Source organism: Bos indicus, chromosome X (assembly GCF_029378745.1).
Source record: "Bos indicus isolate NIAB-ARS_2022 breed Sahiwal x Tharparkar chromosome X, NIAB-ARS_B.indTharparkar_mat_pri_1.0, whole genome shotgun sequence".
NCBI classification, from domain to species: Eukaryota; Metazoa; Chordata; class Mammalia; order Artiodactyla; family Bovidae; genus Bos; species Bos indicus.
The window spans coordinates 129,249,215-129,273,842 of NC_091789.1; the positions used below are offsets into that span (position 1 = coordinate 129,249,215).

Here is a 24,628-nt window from a genome sequence, read left to right on the forward strand (position 1 = left end):
CTTCCTCCACCCCCGGCGTGGGTGATCCTGAGGCTCCGCGCGCTCTGGGGCAGAAGCCCGGAGACGCCGTCGTCGACGTCTTCACCGCCGGTGCTTCTCCTGCTACCCGCGGCCCCCCAGCCCCTCTCTCCGCCCGAGGCCCCGCGTCGGCCCTCCCGCCGAACCCCGCCGGGCGCTGCGAAGCCCCTGGCGTTGGCAAGGCCGACCCCGGCCCCGACGCCGCTCCGCCTCGCCCGACTGTCTCGAATCTCTCCTCAGAGCTGTCTTCTTTCCCAGGACTGGTTTCGTGGGGGCCGCAGGCGCGCACTCTCGCCCCCCGCCAGAGCGCCCTGGCTCGGCCCGGGAGCGGCTTCTTGTAGACGTTCGAGGAGCCTGCCGAGTGCCGTCCCGGCGCCCGACCGCCCACCGTCCGGCCCATTGGCCCGCTTCTTCCTGATGCAGACTGCCGTCCACTAGAGGCTGGACAGACCCCCGAGGTGCGTAGCCGCCCCTGGCCCTCCGGCCTGCGGGAGCCCGGGCTTCGTCCGCGGCTCCGCGCTAGGTTCGGATTCGGTAGCCCCTCAGCACTGACCCCAGTCGCACATTTGGTTGACGCCGAAATCTAATTTGTCTTTGAGTTTACTTAGATTGTTTGAAATCTAATTTTTTTCCCAAGGAGAAAAAAAAAAAAGGAAGAAGCATAATTCAGCCATTTTTTGCAGCACACAGCTGCAGGTACCATGATTATTTTCTCCCTATCCCGCTCCTTCCCTTTAAAAATGCTATTTTTGCCTGAAATAGAACTATGCGAAATGCGAGGCGTAAAACGCGGAATCAGAAGGTCTGGGTTCGACTAGGTGACTCTGAGAAAATCGCTTACCGAACCTCGGTTTCTTATCTATGAAATCGAGTCGGTAATAGCCACATCACAGGGTAGTGAGGACTGTATGAGGTCATATATGTGAAAATAATCCGTAGCTGTAAAGTGTTGTAAAAATGCAAGGCAATTTTTAAAGTAACCTTTGCCAGAGTGGTGAATGTTGTAGTGGCTAACTGTTGCTGCCTCTTTTTTCCCTATATTATAAGTATAAGCGATAAGGACGGAAATTAGTAAAGCACTGCTCTGAATCGATTAGATATAGTCACATTGCTTGGCCTTCTTCCTCCGAAATGCTAACTGCTTATTTAAATAACGGTATTCTTTAATTCAAATTTAACGTTTCTGAGGTGCTTTGCTTTTCATTTTTCTAGGCCGCTTATGCCCTTTTGCTTACTCGGAATATTAAACACCTTGCATTTGTTGAGTCTTTTCTGTTTTTCGGATTTACATTTTTCTTTTCAAGATTAATATCTTGATAAAATTGTCATTTGGAAAATGGTGTCAAGATATATACCTTAATTTTTATTGCTTGTTTTTCATATCTAGGAAACAAGATGCCTGAATATCTCTACTAATTTGAAAATTGTTTTTGGAGAGCTTATACATGCATTCGGATTTCTGTAACTAATAGATATAGAAATGTATAGAAAATCTCAGCTTTTTGACACTTAATATAGTGTTTATGTAATTTAATTCTCTTTTTATTCATCACCACACTTAGTTGGTGCTTGGAACCAGTTTTTCTATGGTAAGGGATGTTAATTTGCACTTTTTATTGCTGATTAGCTTGGGGGGGGATAATGAAATACGTAAGCCTTAAATACTTGTGGGTTGAAAATCGGATTTTTTTATCAGAATTTATAATATATATGTGTAACAGTATGGGATCATTCTTATTCGGCACATTAAAAATATATGGTCTGGCTTTTAAAAATGGGTCATAAAAAGTGAAAGAGAAGCTTTTTAAAATATATAGTTAGTTTTAGCTAATAAATGGGTTTTCTGAGTTTTTTTCCTGAAATGTTTTATTAAATTTATAATCCAGTGCCGACTGTCTTTATGAATATGCTTTTGTTTTTTAAAAAAAGGCAGAATAATATAAGGCGGCAGGATTAAATTAGCAAAAGGAAGAGCCTACTTTAATGTGCTAGCTTTTATACGTTGGACTTACTGCTTGTCCTGAAGATAAAATTTTGGCAAATCATTGCTTTATTGGGAATTTCAAAGTTTGGCCATCTTTTTGCCTTGATCTGGGTTACCTGGGGGTAAAATTTTGGAACCGGGACTGGTGTGGCTTCATGGGTGTCCAGAAGAACCCCAAACTTGGTTTAATAATCAGCGCGTAAAACTGGTATTGTACAGTATAAAGGTGAACAGTAAAATTCATGATAATAATGTAAATTTCTGATTTATCTTTACTTAGAATGCATTAAATAGCAAATTAAAAGAACACCATGATATGTAGAGAGAGACCTCAAAAGAAAGGAGAAAGCTTTATACTTCAGTAACTTTTTTTTTTTTTTAATACTTTAGTACCTTTAATGACACTTTTTTCCAGCTTTTGAACGAGGGGTCCCGCATTTTCATTTTGCCCTGGGTTCCCCAAATTATGTAGCATGTCAGTTGTCAAATTTGCCTTTTCCTATTTTAAATGTTTTGAGAGTGAAAAACATTAACTGTGAGGAGAATGGATCTGTAGTTTAGGAGACGTTGGATTAAATTATTAGAATATACTTCTTTTGAATTGGTATGCTGTAGTCCATGTGGGCTTCCCTGATAGCTCAGTTGGTAAAGAATCCGCCTGCAATGCTGGAGACCCCGGTTCGATTCCTGGGTGGGGAAGATCCGCTGGAGAAGGAATAGGCTACCCATTCCAGTATTCTTGGGCTTCCATTGTGGCTCAGCTGGTAAAGAATCCGCCTGCAATGCGGAAGACTTGGGTATGATCCCTGGGTTTGGAAGATCTCCTGGAGAAGGGAAAGGCTACCCACTCCAGTATTCTGGCCTGGAGAATTCAGTCCATGGGGTTGCAAAGAGTCGGATGCTACTGAGAGACTTTCACTTTCAGTCCGTGTGGACTTTTTTTCCCCCTAATTTAAAAAAAATATTTGGCCGTGCCACACTGCATGTGGAATCCTAGTTCTCAGACCAGGGATCGAACCTGCACCCCCTGCATTGGAAGGGGAGTCTTAACCAGTGCGCCTCCAGGGAAGTCCTGATGTGTTGTTTTTTTTAACTGAAGAGACATGAAAGGCAGTTATTGGTGAAAGATTGCAGGATAGTGGTTAAACTCCAAGGCTCTGAAGTCAAACTGGCCCCATCTTATTAGGAATCACAGCCTTGGGCAAGTTACTTAACCCCCTCGAGTTTTGATTTATCTCTAAATCAGGGATGGTTACAGAACATGGAGGGTTCTGAGAGTTAAACTTATCTATTCATCCTGTAAGTATTTATTAAGCACTTATTATGTGCCAAGCAGCGTTCCTAGCAAGGTTCTGGGAATACAACAGTGAATACAAAACAAAAAAAGAAAAACAACAGAAAAATAAACTGAGTAAGGAATATAGCCTGTATCTCATTTAGTATACTGTGGAGAAAAAACAGAAAGGGAAAAGGAAGATTTTCTGTTGAATATGGTGGGTGGGTGGTTTTCTCTTTTAAAGAGGGGTTGCGGGGTGGGGGGTGCCTCACCAAGATAAAACACTGGAGTAAAGATCTAAAGGGAGCCATGTATGTTGGGATTAGTGATCCAGTCAGAGGGAACGGCAAGTTTAGGGGCTTTAAGGTGGGTGTGTTGACTGGTTTTCAAGAAGCAGCAAAGAGGCTAGTGTGTCTGGGACAGGGTGAACAAGGGGCAGGAATTAGGAGATAATTATTATTTATTACTGCTGTTCTAGGAGTCACTGGAGAAACTCATAGTTCATCTTTGCCATGGGTGTGTGTTTGTGTGTATATATATACACACATATACATATATATACTGCTGGTCCGAAAGTGGGAGGCCTTTTCAGAATTAAAAATTTTAACTTTGGAATAAAGAAACTAGAAAAGGCAAGATATTTCCTCAGGCTTTCTGTTTTTAATATAAGCCCTTTAAAATTCATCTGGCTGAATCACTGAAGCAGATAGAAACGAATAGAAGATTTATTCTTTGTCTCTGATAAGATCATTGAATTTAGTTAATGATTCTGCATCACTTAAAAGATTTACAGGAAATCCGTATCATAACATTAAGACCTTCCAGAAGGTTCAGTTTAGTTGTTTACTTCTTGTGTAAAACTAAGATGTTAACATTATAGTATTGATGATTTCATGTTAGAAAGTAACTTAGAAGATTTGGGGTTTTATTCCCCAGTAGAGGCTTTTCCTAGAATTCTCACTGGATCCAATCTCTAAAGGCTAGGGAAGCTGTTTTCCATGACATCACTCTTGGACTACTTTTACTTGTGAGGAATAAGCAGAGGAGCATTAAATTAAAATCTTCTGATGAAAAAATAGCATTGAAACAGGAGTGGGTTTTTTTTCTCATAAGGGTTCTTTTTATTATAGGATGACTAAATGCTAAACATACCTGAAAAATGAAGTAATTTAGATAACAGATGCCAACTGGGAGGCTGGAGGACCCAGAGCCTTCCTAAAAGCTTAGTTAAATAGTCATTGGCAGTTTGGTACTGAGTTATAAAAACATTCTGATGGACAAGAAAGAATTTCCAGTACTAAACAAATTAGTTAACTTAGGCAGCCTTTTCTCTAATATTAGACTTAATTGTTTCTCAATTTGAGCAGTATATCTCAGGGTAAAAGGGCTATGAATAGAGCTAATAAAGTTGGTCTGTTTTTGAATTTTTCTTTCCTTTTAGATTAAGTTGGTCACTTTGAGATTGTTAAATAAAAGATTTTTACTTTATAGATTAAAGAAATTGTGAGGAATTTTATGACTCAGAAATTAATTCTATTTTTATCTATAGTAAGCCTTGCGTTTTTTTTTTTTTTTTAGTATGCAACTATGGCATTTTCTACATAGGGTTTAACATTGGTAGGCTAACAGTTTGAGGATAAAGGTAATATGAAATAATTTCAAATTTTCACTGAAGATGTGCGTATCAACCTCTGAGAATTTAGCTTTGGTACTGAATAAATTAGGGATTTGTATGAATTTTCAAGCAGCTGTGGGGATAGTGTGAAAGCATTAAATTTTTGCTTATGGCATAAATATGGAGGTTAGTTAATTTTGAAACATCTCTACTTGCCTAGAATTTTGCCTTCCAATCAGAGTGACAGCCTTCTAGCTGAAAAGGAAGCATTTAATTTCTTTGCCTTTGCGTTCCTGTCTAGTTTTACCCTCATCAGACTTTGTTTACTCGTCACTAGAGAGTTTGAACTGTTAGAAATTTCTGTGGTATAAATAGCAATAATGGTCTTTCAGAGCAGAGGTGGGAAGAGGTTGCTTTGTGTATGTGTGTGTGTATTGTCATTTATCTCTTGTACAGTAAGTGGCACTTACTTTTTGGTCTTAGAACGTCATTATATTCTTAAAATTTATTGGAATCTCAAAGAGCTTTTGTTTATGTGGGTTGTATCTATTTATATTGAGCATTTTAGAAATTAAAACTGGGAAGTTTGAAAAAATACTTAAAATGAATTTAAAGTCCCATTACTTGTTAATTCTAAATTTTTTTTTCTGGCCTCACCAGGGCCTGTGGGATCTTAGTTCCTGAGCCCGCTGCATTGGGAGCTCAGAGTCTTAACCACTGGACCACCAGGGAAGTTCCTAAATAGCATTTTTTAAATGAAAAATAACTACTTTCCCAAACAACAAAATACTTAGAAGAATGGCATAGTTTTATTACATTTTTGAAAGTCTCTTTAATGTCTGGCTTAATAAAAAACAATGGCTTCTTATCATTTCTTATCACATGTAGTCTCTGGAAAACACTGAGAGAATGAAAGTAAACAAGAAAAATCACTTTTAAAATTATTATGAAAATTGTTTTGATCTCACAAAGTCCTCTGTGGAGACTGAAGCCCCTGGACCACACTTTGAGAAATACTATACCACTCATTCTCATGCATAGAGAATGTGAGGCTTTCGTTTTTCTTTAGTCAGTGCCAAGTTTATGGAATAGGACAAACTCCAGTGTTTCTTTCCTGATAATATAAGTATGCCTTGTCATTTAGTTTAAGTTGGTTCCCCTTTTGAAAAAAACCTACTGTTTGAAATTCTGAAGGCCAAATGTAGAATACAGAAGTGTAGAAGGCCAAGGGTATGCAGGTTTATAAACCCATGATTTCTCTTAATCTGACTTACCTGTTTTCAAGAGTGAGGATACATGATTTTGTACACTGAGCATTTTGTTTGTTAGTAAATAACTTTTCTCAAAGCTCCTTAACAGATTTTTTTTTCCAAACCTCATTGATTTTGTAGAATTACTTGATTTTGTTTACTTTTAGTGATTAGTTCTTACAATTATTAATTTATTCCTTAAATTTCTATAATTATATAAATTTTATGTTTTCCTTTTTTGTATTTTTCTTACACTTTTTCTTGTTATTTGTTTATATGTGTTTTTTGTGTGTTATTTTTGTTTTATTTTAATTTAAGCCTTTTTTTTTTTTCTTTATAGCTTCCAGGGTATGGATTGTGAACAAGGTGGTTTTGTTTCACATGTTCATTTGTAAGTTTGGTTGTTTGATGCCTTAAACATTTATGTTACAGATCCATGCTGTACAACAGAATATAATGCAAGCCACATATGTAATTTACAATTTTCTCATAGCCACAGTTTTAAAAAGTAGAAAACAGGTGAGATTAATTGTAATGTTTTGTTTAACTCAGTATATCCAAAATATTATTCCAACATGTAATCACTATTAAAAATTTGTATAATGAGATATTTTCCTTTTTTTTGTACTAAGTCTTCAAAATCTGGTGTTCATTTTACACTTAAAGCACATCTCAATTTGATCTAACCATATTTCCAGTGTTCAAAAACCCCATAGGTTTTTGAACAGCACAAATACAAAGAGTAGTTACTCTTGTTGGGGCAGAAAAGCTAGAAAATTGTGCTTGTGTGAAGAGAAAAAATGGAAAACAATGCCATTGCAAACAAGGTCCAGTGTTTTGACTACCAATACATTTCCTGATCTCTTATAAATTTGCATTGTGGTAAACCTTAGGGTGGTGTGGGGTCTATAGAGGGGAGTTTGAAGGGTGTTAAGTTCCTGTGGTTGTGTGGGTGATAAGGACATTAGGTAAGAGTTAGATAGGGAAGGCAGCATTGATTGACCTCTGGTGGGGTGCTTCCCTCTGGGCTAGACATTTAACTTACCTTAATTTATTTGATCATCACCCCAACTCAATAATAATAGATGATGATTGTTCCTAATATATGGATGGAAACTGAGGTCAGGAAGTTAGATTTCTCCCAGACACACTGATGGTAAGTACTAATAAGTGCTCTGATTTCAAAGATTTTGCTCTTTTCTAGCCACACTATTTTGTATGTTTTGCAAATCAGGTTCTAGCCTTAATTCTGTTTCTAACTAGTTGTATGACCTTGAAGAAAAATATCACCTATGGATATTAGTATCTTCATCTATCAAGTCAGAGGTGGCTTGAGTCCTGGGAGACTACTAAGAAAATAAGCTAGGTTTGAAGTGGTGTTGCTAAGAAGGGTTTCTCCACATTAACTGGACTGTTAAAGGGTCAGGGTTATTTTATTCGTTCCAGTAACAGTAAGTGAAGGGGCGTAATAATAGGCCCTAAGGCTATAGTATACTTGAGGACCATATGCTGTTCTACATTGTCATGTGTATTAACTCGTTTATTTCTCACAGCAGCCTATGAAATAGGCTCTATTAATATTAGTATCCCCTTTTTACAGAGGAGGACATTAGAACACAGAGAGGCTAAGTAGCTTGCCCCAAGGTCACAGAGCTAATAAGAGATACAACCAGGATTCAAACAGGGGCATCTGACTCCAGACCTGTACTCACTACTGTTTAGAGACTGTATCATGTTGGGCAGTTAACATTGATACTATCGATATACATGCTTCCCATAAAAGTGTAAGATATTGCTACTTCCCTAAAGCTGTCACACTGATAGATGCACAAAGCTTTTTCATGTAGAAAGAGTGACTGCAAATTTCCAAGCTAAAGTGCTTTACACATCTGTAAAATCATATAAAAGTAAAATAAATGAAAGTTTTATGACTAAAAATATTTAGAAATCATCATGTTTAATGCCTTTGTAGATATGGAGATAAGGCCAAGAAAGTTTGAGTAACTTACTCAAAGTATTTCTATTTTAAAACTCTCTTAATTAGGAACCTTGGTTATAGGTAGGAAAAACCCACCTGAGGTAGTAAAGGCCAGTGCGGGGGGTGGGGGGGGGTGGGTGGGGGGGGGGATTTATCCTGAGCATGTAAGGATTTCTCTCAGCACCCACTGGCAGGAATGGAGCTGGGCCTAGGAACTGGGAAAATGAAGGCGTTAAGGAGCACTCTCTTTCTTCTGTCTTGGCTTTCCTCTTTTTTCTCAGTTGACTGGCATTCTCTGATACTCAGCCCACATGACAGGCAAAAGTTGGTGCCCACAACTGAGCAGAAGCTACTCTTTGACATGTTCTAGTTCCAGTCATACACAGTGCACGTCTATTTCTTTTTCTTTCTCTCTTCTTTCTAGATTCTCGATACAGGAGCACTCATCTTAATTCATATTTCCCAGCCCATCTGACCGAATCTGACATACTGTTAGTGTGTCCATGGAAGCCTGTCTGCTAGGAACCCCCGCTCTGTGGGCTGGGTGCCTAGAGGACAGCAGGTGCTGCCCTTACATCTAAAGACCGAAAGGATCTTTTGCCTCACAGCTTACCAATTCCCTCCCACCTCCTTTGTGCTATGATGTTTACACCATATTAAGTATCTGGAAGCTAGGTTACTTTTTTTTTGAGAAAGCATAGTGTCTCCTTGAAAAACTTTCCTTTAGATGGAATCTTTGTCAGAAAGGTGAATATTAGCTGTTTGAGACTTTATCACATAGTGATACCTGTTGAATAGAGAGGGTTACTTTGACAAGAAGTGAAATACATGGTATTTTAGGCACTGTCAAATAACAGATAATGACACAAAGCAGTTTCATCTCAAGTATGTGAATGCTGGTGTTCAGCCTTCCATTATTAAATCTGCATTAAAAATGACCAATAAATCTTGATGAGTCAGAGTGATAGTTGGTGTCCTTAATGATCCTGAGAAAGATAGTGAAATACTGAAATTTTCATCCAGTTTAATTTGTTATATTTTTTATTCAAATTATTTTGAAAACTGCTAATTCGTGTGATGTTCATAGCACTCTACTAACCGGAATGTTTGATTATTCGGATACCATGGTGGGTGATGTTCCTTTTGTTCACAGTATGCATTTGTGTATATGTACTTTATATCAGTTGGAAAATTCTAAGTTTATTAAATTTGCCTTTTTCTAAAATATAAATTAATTTATTTTAATTGGAGGCTAATTACTTTACAATATTGTATTGGTTTTGCCATACATCAACATGAATCCGCCGCAGGTATACACGTGTTCCCCATCCTGCCTTTAAAAGTAATTCAAGAAATAAAATCTGATAGCTTGCTTTAATCTTGAATGTGTTAGTAAAGTAGTTCTGCCAAGCATTGATTACAGTGTCTAAAATATTTTGTATCGATTTTCCAAATTATAGACAGCTCTCTTGTGTTCTCCCTTTCCAAAATGAAAGTATAAAGCTTTTGGATTAATGGATTACTAATAAAAATTTTGATGTAAAGTATCTTGTGCATACTTTACTGTCTTAAGTAGGTTAACGTAAGTGAGCATGTAGTATAATTAATAAGACTTACAGGTAAGTTAGGGACAAATGGGGAGAAAGAGGTACCTAGAATCCTCTTGATAAGAAGGGAATACAAAAGAAAGAACTGATTGGGGAGAGGAGAGAATTCGGATTCTGCCTAGACATAATTTTGAGATCCCTGTGGTGTACCCAGAGATATCTAACAGGAGATGTGCTATGTAGTACTAGTGTAAGGATAGTGATTGGGACAGTGATGGTCAAGGCATTGGTAAAGGTAAATGTTAGTAGAAACCATGGGTTTAGATGAGCTCTTTGAGGGAAATACAGTGTTTAGATGAAAAGATAAAAGGTGCAAGAATAGAATCCTGGGGAACACCCATGTTTAAGGGATAGCTCAAGAAAAGTAAGTCCAGGAAGGAGACTGAGAAATAAGCAGCCCCAATAAGAAAAAAAAAAAAAAAATAAGCAGCCCCAAAATAGGAAGAGAACTAGGAAAATAGAGGCCTGAGGCTGAGAGAGTGATGAGCCAAGGGAGTAAGTCATGCTGCAGAAAGATCCTGAGAAACAAGGGACTATGATGTAACCATTGGATTTGACAGAGGATTTTGTAGATCTTTAAAAATGAGCTTTTTGAAAGCAGTAATATGCTTTTATTGAAGATAGATTAGCAAACACAGATCAGCCAAAAGAAAAAAAAAGACTTGCCAGATAGTCTCCCGTCCAAAATAACTTTTTTTTTTTTTTTTTTAGCATTTTAGTTTATTATCCTTTCAGACTTTTTTCTTATTTATTAACAAAGGGTTTTTATTTTCTTGGAGATAACCCCAGACTGGGATAACTACTGAATAAATGGGTTAATATGTCAGGGAGTTAAAATAGAGTGTCAAACAAAGTAGTCAAATCGAGTGATAGCTTGCCCAAAGATTGGAGAGACAGTGCCTGTTAGTACACTAGTCTGTGAAAGCGCCGTTTTTACTCTCGGCAGCTGAAGGCTCTGCCAAACCCAGGGTGCAGAGGGGATTCCTGAATGGTACACACCTTTATGTCTAATAGTGCCTGGCACACAGAGGTGCTCTTTTAGTTAACAAAGGGGAAGGCATCTGTGATAAGAGTGGTGAGGCTGGCAGCGATGGTCTACATGAAGAAGAGGATGGAGCAGGTGCCAGCAGTGACTGGTTCCAGCTGCTTCGCTGGAGGGCTCGTGGCCCACCCAAACACCCAACCAGGGTAAGGAAAGAGGTTGGGAGTTGGGGGTCTGATACCAGAAGATCTAAGCTGGAGAAGGCCAGGTAAAGTTTGGAGGTGACAGACCAAATGAAAGGGGAGGAGAATATTAAGCCAGAGAGTGGGCAGTTGACAAGATTTCAGGTGTGGATCAGTTCCTGACTCTGGTGAGGCCCAGCAGATTTGAGCATAAGATTTTAAAATGGAGTAAGAAGGGAGGTGACACGAGTTTAGGTGATCAGAGAACTTCACCTCTCAGTTTTTGGGTGAGCGATCTTAGGTGAACATTGAAGAGGTGGAGAAAATGACTCTTAGCCAAGTAACACAGTCATCAGCAAATGTGGAGGGAAGAGAGATCAGGATATGTGTATGTGATAAATAACAGGGAGCAATAGAAGGTGGATTTTAACTAAGAGAAAAGCCATATTTTAGAAAAAGGACAGTAGAAAGCCAAGAGAAGGCTCAGGAGGTAGATTGTAAGCTATAGAAGAGCATTTTGTTCTAAGAACATAGAAGAGGGTGTTTCGTTTCATTTTGTTTTGTTTTGTTTTTAAATCAGACTGCAGAGAAAACTTTGTGTGACCACCATGACACTGTAGGGGAGTTTGTTTACACTGAAGCAAGGTTCTACAGGGCACAGTGGAAAGGGTTGGGAGGGAATTCGTGGATGAGGATGTGTCATAGGGGAGGAAGCTCAGAGGTATGTGAGGGTGAGAGTTGAGGAGAGGACAGATAGTTGGCCTGGGGGGGGTTGTGTGAAAAGAAGAAAATTACTTAGCTTCATAAGACGTCTGATAGACTGAATTATTCTGCTTAAGAGATCTAATTATAATTCCACTATTTTGGCTTCATTTCTCTGATATGCAAAAATGCAGTTTAATTTCCTTTAAAATTGTATATTTATGTTTTAAATATATAAGCAATATAAGCTCACTGTTTTAAAACAAGGTTAATGAGGTAAGTAAGTATACTCAAAATTTCCTGAAATCCCACTACCCCAGGGACATAATTTTGGTATATATTCCTCCAGACTTTTTCTCATCTAAACATATATATATGTGTGTGTGTATTTAATATTTGAAAATATACTGAGCATACTGTAGTTACCTGCCTTTTTTTCACATAACAATGCATAGTAAATGTTATTTGTCAGAATTAGGTATATTGCTGCCATCATTTTTAGTTACTACAGTAATCCATTATAGGACTGTACCATACTTGTTTCTGTTGTTGGGCTTTTGAATACTTTCCAGTTTTTTAAATCATAAATGAGGCTAGAAAGAAAAACCTTTGTGTGTACAAGTTGGCATATCTATCTGATTATTTTCTTTGGGTAAGTTTCAAGGTCAGTTTAAGTTTGGGTAAGTTTCAAGGTCAACAGTATACTTTTTGGTTTAATTTCTTTTTTGTCTCTCTTTCTCACGATTTAGCATTTGGCTAAGAAATTCTTTTTGGTTGATGATTTGGGGACATGTTTAAATATATTTGGTAAACAGTGTAAAGTCACTGTGATAGGCATATATTTGTAAGTTAATAATTTACTGTTGTTGAATAGATATTTAATAGATTTTTTTCACCAGGTAGGGGAGCCAAAAATATTAACCTGCAAATCTTTAAGTTGTCTTCTTCCAAAGGGTTTGTATATGTGAGACTTAACACAGTAGAATTGAGATAATTTTAAAAATTGTTTTAAGTTCTAAGTTAATAATGTCTTTAGAATGCATGGAAATGATTAACACAGTTTTCTTTGATTACTTTTTTTCCAGGTGATCCATGGCAGGGGACATGGAAGGATTCTGTTCCTCCATCCATGACACCAGTGTCTCTGCTGGGTTCAGAGCACTGTATGAGGAGGGATTGCTTCTTGATGTCACTCTGGTTATTGAAGACCATCAGTTCCAGGCCCATAAAGCACTCTTGGCTACCCAGAGTGATTACTTCAGAATTATGTTTACTGCAGACATGAGGGAGCGGGATCAGAACAAAATTCACTTAAAAGGTCTAACTGCTACAGGCTTCAGCCACGTCCTTCAGTTTATGTACTATGGAACTATAGAACTGAGTATGAGTACAGTTCACGAGATTCTTCAGGCTGCCATGTATGTTCAACTTATAGAGGTGGTGAAGTTCTGCTGCTCTTTCCTGTTAGCGAAAATCTGCTTAGAAAATTGTGCAGAAATTATGAGACTCTTAGATGATTTCGGTGTAAACATCGAAGGAGTCAGGGAGAAGTTGGATACTTTTCTGCTAGACAACTTTGTACCACTCATGTCCAGGCCTGACTTCCTGTCTTACCTGAGCTTTGAGAAGCTCATGTCTTACTTGGATAATGATCATCTGAGCAGATTCCCAGAGATAGAGCTGTACGAGGCTGTGCAGTCTTGGCTGCGGCATGATAGAAGACGCTGGAGACATACCGATACCATCATTCAGAACATCAGATTTTGTCTGATGACCCCATCCAGTGTTTTTGAAAAGGTTGGTGCATTTGAAAGAAATAGACAAGACTCATCATTTAGTTAATAAGGCAGCATGTCTTTAGAGATAAGATTCCCAGGCTTGGTTTGAGCCAAAAAGGGAATGAATAGTTTTTAAGAATAGTTACATATAAGAAGTCTAATTTGTTGTAGCTTGTGTATTTAGGTTTTTTAAAAACACATTTTGTGGTTAAAAGATGGACCAGGTAGGTGGTAAAGTAGTTTCACTTAGAAGGTACTTTTAAAGTTGAAGTATAATTATTTAATCTAAAAGATTGTAAGTTTGCTTTAGCTTCTCATTCTTTTCACAGAGTAATTAAATCTGAACTGGGTCAGTCTAGCTCTCTTTTTAAAAATTAATTTAAGTGATCCATACTGAAATTAGAGTCGAGAGGAGTTTTATAGTTCTGAATGTTAAACATTAACACAACCTTTTATTCCTCTACAATGTAGTAAGGAGGAACATAAAATAGATGTTGAAAAGCAGTAGGCCTTGGTGGTGATTTTCTTCCCTTTTACCTAGTTCTGCATCCCCCTCTTTGTCCATTCCCCGCCTCACCCCGCTGCCCTGCACTGTGAATACTAACTACATTTAACCATGAAAACATATATTTGTCCAAAACCGTTGTTTTTGGCATTTCAAAGCAAATAAGACTATAAATAAATCTTCTATCCACATTGATCAAACATTCCTGTGTACCTTTTCCCATGTAATAGTTCTGCTATCTTAAAATTGTCTTTCTCCAAAACAGCCTTGGCCTTTTTGCATGTAAGCATTTTTCGTTTTTTACCAGTCTCAGTTGTGATCCTTTCTTGCCCAAAGGAGAGAAAGCATTTTCGGTAATTGCTTAACTTAATTGGTTTCTAATCACATGGTTACCTCTGAGGCTCTGTTTACCTCTTGCATCTTTTCTTCTTTCTAGAAAGCATACTTAAATCTTTGGTTGACACCCTTCATGTTAGGTAGTTCCTCAGTTTTAGTTACCAGACCTGGTGATAAAAATACAATATTTGCAAAGAAGGGTTGTTTATACCATTTGAAAAATAAGCAAATTTGTGCCTTAAATAACACTCGGCAGCCTGGGATGTGTTTTTTCCCCCTCTGAAATGGTGTGAAATATCATTAAATTATACTTTAAATAGATAACTCAATTTTGTGGGATTTTATCTTTATTCTCAGAATGTACTGATACGGCAGACATAATTGAAACTAAAGAATACACTTCTTAATTACTTTTTGTTCAGTGATAATCAGCCCCATGTCAGCAGTGCAAATCATTTTTCTCTGCTGTTTTGATTTTTTTCTTACTGTTTTTATTGCCTTCTTTTCCTGGGGAATCCTGTTTTGTCTTTACATGTTAGATGCAGATGCTTTCCCACTACTAAAGCAAACAACCTTGCCCTCCCCAACTTCAGTTTAGATGGAGGTGCTCATGAAATAGAAAATAAAATAAAATTTTCCCTCTTGTAAGACATTATGATGGGTAATTGATAGCAGTAAGTGATTTTTTAGTGCTGAGTTGCAAGAGAGAGGTAATTCTACACAACCATAATACCATTATTGAAATTAACAGTCTTTCCTTAATATCATGTAATATCCCAGTTTATTTTCTGATATTCTCAGTTATCTCCAAGATGTCTTTTTTAAGCTGTTTTTTGAAGATTTAATCAAGGTTCATATAGCACATTAGTTATGATGTCTCTCTTTTAATCTGGAATGGTCCTTTCTTTTTCTTGTTTATGCTGAGGATACTCAAACATATAAAAAGTTGAAAGAATAGTATAATGAATAGCTATGTAACTATCACCTAGATTCAAGAACTGTTAACATTTTACCATATTTTCTCTATATAGATTTTCCTTTGCTGAATCTTAGAGAATAAGTTGAAAATACAACATCTTGTCTCTTAATACTTATTAACATAACTCTTCTAAGAATAACGATGTTTTCCTACTCAAGTTCAATACATTTCACCCAGGAAAATTAACAGTAAGACCCTAGTATCAACTAATAGCTAGTTAATATTCAAAGTTGTCCCCCAAATGCCCTACAATCCAGTCATGGTTTATGCATTGCTTTTAGTTATCATGTCTTTTTAATCTTTCTTAATATAAAACAGTCCACCACTTTTTTTTTTTTTTGAGAAAAATCAAATTAGCAATTATCTTAGTGTGTCCCCACATTCTGGATTTATCAGATTTCCTTGTGTTGATATTAACTTAGTTGCTCTCTTCCTTATATTTCCTATTAACACATCTAACATCTAGCATCCTGTATTTTCAGGAACAGTTACAGGAAAATATTGTTGTAATGCCAGAGAAAGTCTTGGAAAACCGCTTAGCAGCTCTGATCAAACTTAGAATTTACCATTCTTTTTTGTATTAGGAGGCTAAGTAGCCCCAAATCATCAAGGACTTCATTCACACTATTCTGTGTTAGGTTTCTTTTACATTCATAAAGTTCCCCTCCCTTTAAAAAATTTGGAACTCTTCCATTCAATTTATAGAAACTGAAACTAGCTAAAGTGTCAAAATTAAAAGATTATTCTTTCTTACTTAAAAAAAATTGTATATTTATAACTCTAGAACTGCTCTGTTCAGTACAGTCACCGCTTGTGGCTTTTGAATACTTGAAATGTGACACATCTGATTTGAGATTTCAAAGATTAAAAGATGACAAAAAGGATATAAATTACCTCATTACTAACTTTTATATTGATTATATGTTGAAATGATATTTTGGATATATTGGATTAAACAAAATACATTATTAAGGTCAATTTTACCTTTTTACTTCTTAAAATATGGCTGATAGAAAGTATAAAAATTATATCTCTGGCTCACATTTGTGGCTCAGATCATCTTTCTGTTGCACCAAGCTGCTCTAGAAGTTCAAGGAGTTAAGTTGTGCTTTAGAAACTCTAAAGGTGCATACGTTAAACAGCCTTTTTCACATATTTAACCCCTCTCCTGGAGTTTTAGCCTTTAGAAATGTTCTGTTAGGTATAGTGTTCAATTAACAGATACTTTATCTAATTATTCTATGGAGTGGCTGATGCAGATAACTTGAGAATAGCATTTCTTTGTCTGAATCCTTCCCCTGGCCCAGGACAATTCAAAAGTGATTGAACAGAACTTGGTGAAGGAATCTTGAGAGATTTTAATTCTTCTTGGGTAGTTAACGCTCAATCAGATCTGAGCAGTGGCTTTGTAAGGGGTCATTCTGCCTCTCCCCAAGGAAGAGCCCCCACTGATTCCAGGGACCTGGATCATGCCCTCTAGATCTGCCAGAGTCTTTGGGTTTATTCTTTTCCCCTAGTCCTCTACTAGAATTTCCCCCCAGCTGAAAACAGACTGTCTTAAACTTCTGTACTGTATACTCTGGGATAGGATCTTCACCCAAGAGACCAAGACTCCCAGATTTCCACACCAAGTTCCTTCGAGGCAGTGATTCTCCTAATCTGAACACCTTACACATAACATGCCAGGCCATGCTCTACACATAGGCAAAGTCAATAGGTTTTCTCTGTTTTGTAGCTAGGGAAACAGGCTCAGAATGGTCTGGGACTCTTATCCCAGAGTAGGTGGCACTGTCCAGACTGGAACCCAGGTCTGCTTGCTTCTCAGTTCGAGCTACTGGAGTAGGGAGAGGAAAAGATTCTGTGGTGCAGGAAGCATGTAATTAACCCTGTGGCCCTGCCTGGGTGGCTTAAAAGTTGGTACAGAGATGTGAAAATCCTAACATGTTTGCATGAATGAAACATAGCCTAAAAATTTTAATGGCACTGAAAAAGGTATAAGATATGGAAATAAGATATGAAAGCACAATTCTGGAGTTCTTACTGCGTAATCAAGGAAAGCTGAAAATAAATTTAAGGATCTTGTCCTTTTGATATAGTTGTTAAGGAGTTCTTATGATTCGTTTTATCTATAGTGGATTCCGAGTTTTAATACTAGACATCAATTTCAGTTTTTACATAATGTAAGTGTCTGTGGCATATATTTTTGCAACTCTAATGGTCTGTGCATCTGTTGACAGAGATTAGGCCTGACATTTGTCATTCTGAATTTCACTGATGTGAAGATTTAAATAGTTTTAAACTTTGTTCTCTTTGGTCTTTTAGTTTTTAAGAAACAATTATTGGTTTATCAAAAACATGAAGTGAACATATATTTGGCAAAAGGCACATGTACTTTTTTGTACAGAAGAGATCTTTTTAGCAAATTTGTTACGTTAGTCATTAAAATACTCATATATTGGTTTATCTTCCATATCATAAATATGCATAAAGATTTAGCATACCAATGATGTCCCTAGAAATTGTATTAATCATAATCATAAAATCTTAAAATTTATCAGAAGAAAATATTTTTGAAGGAATTAGGTTATATAGATGAATTCTGCTTTATTTCAAATATTTCATTTTATAAATTAGTTTATGATATTCAGATACCTAATGTGCTTTTTCCCTCTGATCTGTTAAATGTAATTCACCATATCCCCCCAAACTGAGTTTATATAAACTTTTGAAGAGCAAAACTAATGTTTTAATGAGAAAAGATGTTAATTCTTCACTGAGACTATATTTGGATTTAACAAATCATATCTACGTTTGATAAAATTTGTTGTTATAAGGATATTTACAGCCTTGAGATAATTTTGATAGTCCATTAAAAGATAAATTCATTACTAGTGAATATTAATCCTAGGATCAGAGTGAAATTTTATGCTTAGAAAGGCTGCTGCTGCTGCTGCTAAGTCACTTCAGTCGTGTCCGACTCTGGGCGACCCCATAGACGGCAGCCCACCAGGCTCTGCTGTCCCTGGGATTCTCCAGGTAAGGACATTGGAGTGGGTTGCCATTTCCTTCTCCAATGCATGAAAGTGAAGTCGTTCAGTCGTGTCCGACTCTTCGAGACACGGACTGAACTGGTAGGACTGCAGCCTACCAGGCTCCTCCGCCCATGGGATTTTCCAGGCAAGAGTACTGGAGTGGGGTGCCATTGCCTTCTCTGGCTTAGAAAGGCTAACACTTTTTAAAAAATGTCTTTTACTTAAGGAGCAGAATGTGTGACTTTAAAAGCTACACTGTAAAATGGGGATAAGGTAGGTGTCCTGGACTCACCTTGAAACTGATAGAAAGAATTTAAGTATTACAAGTTTACCTTACTAAGACCCTTATAATACCTTCCTAAGAACATGGTAGCTCTCAGAACTGGTCTTCACAAAGCACTGATAATCTTCCAAATATTTCCCTATCAGTGTAGTTGGTTTATATAGCATTAACAATGGACTGTGACACATAAGGAAACTTATTAATGTGTCATGCTTGGGTGGTATGATATTCTGGTTAATTGAGGCACAACACGCTTGATAGATGATACAGATTAATTCTACTTTATTCCATTTGCTTTTAGCAAGGACACATCTATAAAAAGTGTAGGTGGTATGCACCCTTCAGAATTCTTTCATTTAGGCACTGTAACATGTTTTGACTACTCTCGCACTTGACCAATCCAAAATTTCTGTCCAGAAACCAAACCAATAACTCTAGTGTTACCACAGTTTGCCCCAAAATTCAAAAAAAGTAATTACTTCTAATGAGTTAAGCTACAATCAGACAAATCTGGAGGAAAAATAAATTTCCTTCTAACCCTCACAGTTTTAAAAGAAACAAGCAGTGCTGTATTTGACAGTAAAAATATTTTAAAAAGATAATAACCTGGATTTCAAATGTGAACTTTGATTAGAATTTCTAATAAGCTTGAGTTGTTTTTGAAAAAGTTTAAAATCCCCTTTGTATATTAACAGGACTTATATAGCTATAAACTTGAAATTACTTAAGTCAACTATCATCTCACTTGCCCCTTGGAGTGAAAGCAAGAGATTAGCAGGTTTTTGTTTGAAACGAGGTCAATGGGTTAAGCATACTTTCTTAGTTAATTTAAAATCTTTTTCTACGTGTTTCCTTTTTGCCGACCTCTCCCTTCCAGCCCCTTGGACTTGGATGATTGTAATTAATACGCGTACAGTTTTTAAAAATTACCCAGGGTATTTTTCTCAAGTCTTCTGCCCTTTGTGTATAGATAGGAATGTTCTTATTTTCCACCTTTGATTTGCATTCGCTCCAGGTTCAGGTTCCTGGAGAGTGCTGGTAGTCTAGGTGTTGACTGGTGTTCATCCCCTGAAAGAGACTATCTTAAGCTGACAGGAACCTACTAAAATTGGAGTTAAAAAAATTCAACCTTATGTGCTAATTTTCCTTTTAAATAAAAGGGAGATGAAAACAAAAGCACAGAATTGGAAATTAACTGTAGTAAAAGGAAAGGAAGACATGGAATGGGGATAGCATGTTTACCTGTAAAAGGAGAAAAAATTTTTTAATGAATCGGGAAAAATTAAGGGGAAAAAAAACCATGATAAACAGAAATCGAAAAGGATCAGAGAAGTCAGAAAGTGACTGGAGAAAAAGTTAGGAGCAGGAAAGGAAACACAGGGACATATTAAGATTTTAGGCTTTAAAGTTTTAATGTTCTGTGTCATAGATAAGCCTTGCTCATTCAGAAGTTAGTTTTAGGATTAAACTTTTGACTTTTTTCTACTCTTCCATATTTATAAATAAGATATTTACATAGTTGAGAGTATTTCCATAAATAGGAAAAAAGTGTGTAAAAAAATGTTGTGAATTCTAGAACTTAGTTGTATTCTCTAAATAGTAGTATAAGTAAATGATAAGATGTTCTTAAGTCTTTCAGAATTTTCTACCTTTAGGCTTGTGTACTCTAATTTCTAGTGGTGCTCTATTACTATTGCATCAAAATTGGAAGGAAATTAAGCTTTCTAAGCACATTTATTTATTTGGCTGCACAGCGGGGCTTGTGGGATCTTAGTTCCCTGAATAGGGATTGATCCTAGGCCCTTGGCAGCAAAAGCTCCAAGTCCTCACAACTGGACCACCAGGGAGTTCCGTAAGCACATTTATTTATAATTAATTTTTTGGAGTATAGTTGATTTACAGTGTTGTATTAGTTTCTGCTGTACAGCAAAATGAATCAGTTATATATATTCATGTATCCACTCCTTTTTAGATTCTTTTCCCATATAGGTCATTATAGAGTATTGAGTAGAGTTCCTGTGCTATAGTATGTATATGTCAATCCCAATGTCCCAGTTTATTGCCCATCTACCCTCTTGGTAACCATAATTTGTTTTATACATCTGAAACATTTATTTTTGAGTTAAACATTTTTCACTGTATAGAAAAGTTGAGCAGATAAGAGGGCTCACCAGAGTGTGCTGAAACTCTTATTAGAATATTGTCCTCAGGGAGTCCTCTCCCTTGCTCCCATTTGCCCTGGTCGCTTGCCTTCTGAAGCTCTGTCAACATTTTAGACTTGCCTGCTTGGAGAAGACAGGATGGGTAAATCCTTTTTAAAGTTTGCCTTTACCGTTTGGCATTTGACTGCAATTACAGTATTACTAAGAGGATTTGTGCTTAGCAGGAACTGATATTTTTAAAATAGCCTTATCCCTGGTCATTATTCAGTTTTTCAGGACAAAGGGATTAATTAAAGGCCTTTTGCAGCTAGCTTTTTTGTGATGATTTTGTTTCACATAAATCAGGATCAACTTCATTTCTGAGCATGATTTTATAAATAGACTTCTGATACCAGGATAGATGCTTTTGCAGTATAACATATAAAGATTTCCACATTTTACTGAATATAAAAATCAGTATCAAATGTAGCTGTGGTCCCCAAAGACATAATTTGTTTTCCCACTAAAGTTCCGTGACAGTCACTGCTTTATTTCTGGGTATTTGAGAATATTGGATCATGTAGAAAGGATGATAAAACTGACAACCAGGACTCAATCTTCCTTCCACAGGACACCTTATACTCATCATTCCAAATATTAGGTTAGTAGTTGTGAATGTGGGAAGGCCAGAGACATGTCTATTCATGCAGCATATTCCTTTTTATAATGGGAAATGGAGGCTTATCCATGGTCACACAGTGGCCTGTGCACAGTATCAAGTCTTAGACCTGGGATCTTGAGTTCAGAGATTATTCTAACCCTCAGTCCCCACCCCTTCTACCTCCCCACAACTGGATAAACTAATAAAAGACATTTTGTTTTGGTTTAGTATAAGTGTATTGGGCATTTTAAAAATCCTTTCAGAAGGTGAAACAGCTGATAATACCTTAAATTAGTTGGCTGAAAACGTAAAATAATTTTTTAGACTGTACCCCTTTTTAGTAGATATTTTTAAATTGTAGATTTTTAATCAAAAAAAGTAGTAAGCTCTATGGAAATGCCTGTTTTAATTGTATTGCCTGTTATATTTTAATTCTTTCAAAATTAAGAATAGTGTAAACAAATTACCTTTAAAAGTTAAAAATTTAATAAGTGGATTATACAACATTTTGACAGTGAGGGGAGAATCATGGAATTTTTACCCAGTGGTAATGGCTAGCTAATAATTCTTTGACTTAATAAATATATTTCTAGGAACCACATTTAAAATTATTAATTTCTCACATTTTCTCTATGTGCATGCACACAATTACATTAAACTAAAAGATTATTAGAGGAGGAAATGGCCAATCCAAAAATCACTGTAGATGGTGATTGCAGCCATGAAATTAAAAGACGCTTACTCCTTGGAAGGAAAGTTATGACCAACCTAGATCGCATATTAAAAAGCAGAGACATTACTTTGCCAACAAAGGTCCGTCTGGTCAAGGCTATGGTTTTTCTAGTAGTTATGTATGGATGTGAGAGTTGGACTGTGAAGAAAGCTGAGAGCCGAAGAATTGATGCTTTTGAACTGTGGTGTTGGAGAAGACTCTTGAGAGGCCCTTGGACTGCAAGGAGATCCAACCAGTCCATCCTAAAGGAGATCAGTCCTGGATGTTCATTGGAAGGACTGATGCTGAGGTGAAACTCCAGTACTTTGGCCACCTCATGCGAGGAGTTGACTCATTGGAAAAGACCCAGATGCTGGGAGGGATTGGGGGCAGGAGGAGAAGGGGACGACAGAGGATGGGATGGCTGGATGGCATCACTGACTCAATGGACATGAGTTTGAGTGAACTCCAGGAGTTGGTGATGGACAGGGAGGCCTGGCATGCTGCGATTCATGGGGTCTCAAAGAGTCAGACACAACTGAGCGACTGAACTGAATTGAAAATACTTTCACTTCAAAATGCTTTTCATAATACAATTTTTAAAGTATCAAAGCATGAAAAGTGATAATATATTCTTTCCAAGTTTCAAAATAAGACAGCTTTTTAAATCCTAGAAAGGATAAGGAAAGTAGTTCAGAACATGAAAGAAGTGTTGTCCTTCCCATATTATTTCTTTTGAGAGCACCTGATATACAGATAGGTAAACTGTTATATGAGGAGCCAATGATGAGAGAAATGCTTTCTCTGTTAAAAGGTGAGCCACACATTTCTTTTTGGATAGTCCCCTTCATTAATGCGTTTTAAGTGATTGCATTCACGGAGAAGGTTTTAAGGTTTCGGCCCTATGCTTTCTGTTCTAAAGCAGAGTGTCTGTAATTACTTTGTCTAGGATTTTCAGAGAGACATTAATTTCCTGTTTCTGCCATGAAAGGAGAAGCTAGTTATGCTTATGAATTTTGTGTGGTTTTAGAGTAAAATTGCAGCAATAAGTAGCCCGGAGAAAAGGGCAAGGTAGATCTAGAACTTCTATCCTTGGCAGAGAGAAGTATGAGCTAAACTTCTTTGGTTAGAAGATCTCTTATGGTATAACAGCTATCTCAAAAGGCACAACTTCCATTATGGTGGACTTAGAGGTAGAACAAACTGGGTAAAGGTGTAACTTTAGGACTTCAACATAGTGCTGAAGTGACGTTTGTGAACCCATTGGAACCCAGATATCAAAGGAGCAATGTAGAATGAATAGGGAGAGGACAGAGGGGCCAGAAGATTGGGTATACACAAAGAAAGACTAGGAAATAGACTGTAGGAAGCCATTAAGCTGGTCCCGTTCGATGTGATCTGCAAGAACCTGGGGTTGGAAGGTGGAATGCCATTACAGGCCATGGTGCCTAGTCCTCGTGAGACACTGGATAGGTGGTCATACCTGAAGTTCCTTCAGTGGCAGTATGCTTAGAGGTATACTGCTCTTGACTTTGGGAACATGGACCTGTACCCTTTTTACTAGAGTATTTGTGAAAAGCCAAGTCCCTCACGAGCTCATTAGTAACTATATGTTGTACACATATTAAGTGCATTTTCCCCCTGCATAGACTACCGACTGTGAGTCCATTTTTATTTTTTGAGAATATTATGTATACAGCTCTGCAGGTTTTGTCATTTGACATTTTAAATGTCTGTGTTACTGCATATGGATTAATCTCATTCTTTTTGATTGCATATGTTATATAAGAGAGTTTGTTCAACCAGTTTCATATTGATATGTGAGTTATGCTCAGTTTTTGTGCTCTTACAAATAATAAGGCAGTGAATATCCATTAAGTTGTCAGTCCTGATTACAAAGCTTTTCCTTATATTGGCCTAAAATCTTTCTTTTAGCTTCTACTTACTGGTCTTGAAAACAGGTGCCATCTTTCTCCTGCGTCTTCTGTTGAATTGAAACATCCGTAGTCTGACCACTCTTCCTATGATTTGGATCCCTTTGCTGTCTTCTGGACATGATCCACTTTTTCATCTAAAGTACAGTGGTGGAATTGAGCACTGTCTTAGTTGTGGTTTCACCTGAACAGAGAGGGTGGGGTCCACAGTTTTATTAGTTCTGAAGACTGTCATATCACATTTTTGGTTCGTAGTGAGGGTAGTCAGTTAAAAGCTTTACATTTGAAGTTTGTGGATCCCTGGAGCATTTGATAAAAGCTGTGGACTTCCCACCTCCCACCCCAAATGAATTAACACAGTCATTGTTGGAACTTGGAACTTCACGTGTTTCATGGGTCCCTAGTGTTTCTGTTTTGTTTATGATTAGGCTTTGTTGATTACTTTGCCAAAGTCATAAGTTCTCTCATTCTCTATCAGTGTTGTTACAGCATCAAAAATTAAACCAGAAATGGTCAGTCTTGGCATTACTTGGTGAGTCTGTTGCCTCCTGGTTTGTAGTGCTTTCTTACATGCAAGTGCTAACAGTTTTTCACAGTTCAGGATCAGTCTCTAGCTAACTGGTTTGTAGTTCAGAAATCTGTCTGGTTTCTAGTCCTCTCCCATTTTCATGAT

The 24,628-nt window shown here is 37.3% G+C and overlaps 1 protein-coding gene across 1 annotated transcript in view; it reads left to right on the top strand.

Annotated features, from left to right (window-relative positions):
- Nucleotides 1–339: 339 nt before the first annotated feature.
- Nucleotides 340–24,628, top strand: part of KLHL15 (kelch like family member 15) — a 33,443-nt gene continuing 9,154 nt past the window's right edge. Inside the window, exons 1-2 of the mRNA XM_019956034.2 lie at nt 340–476; nt 12,680–13,391. Of these exons, the coding sequence (XP_019811593.1) occupies nt 12,687–13,391 (705 nt within the window). The 5' untranslated portion in view covers nt 340–476; nt 12,680–12,686. The remainder of the gene's footprint in view (nt 477–12,679; nt 13,392–24,628) is intronic.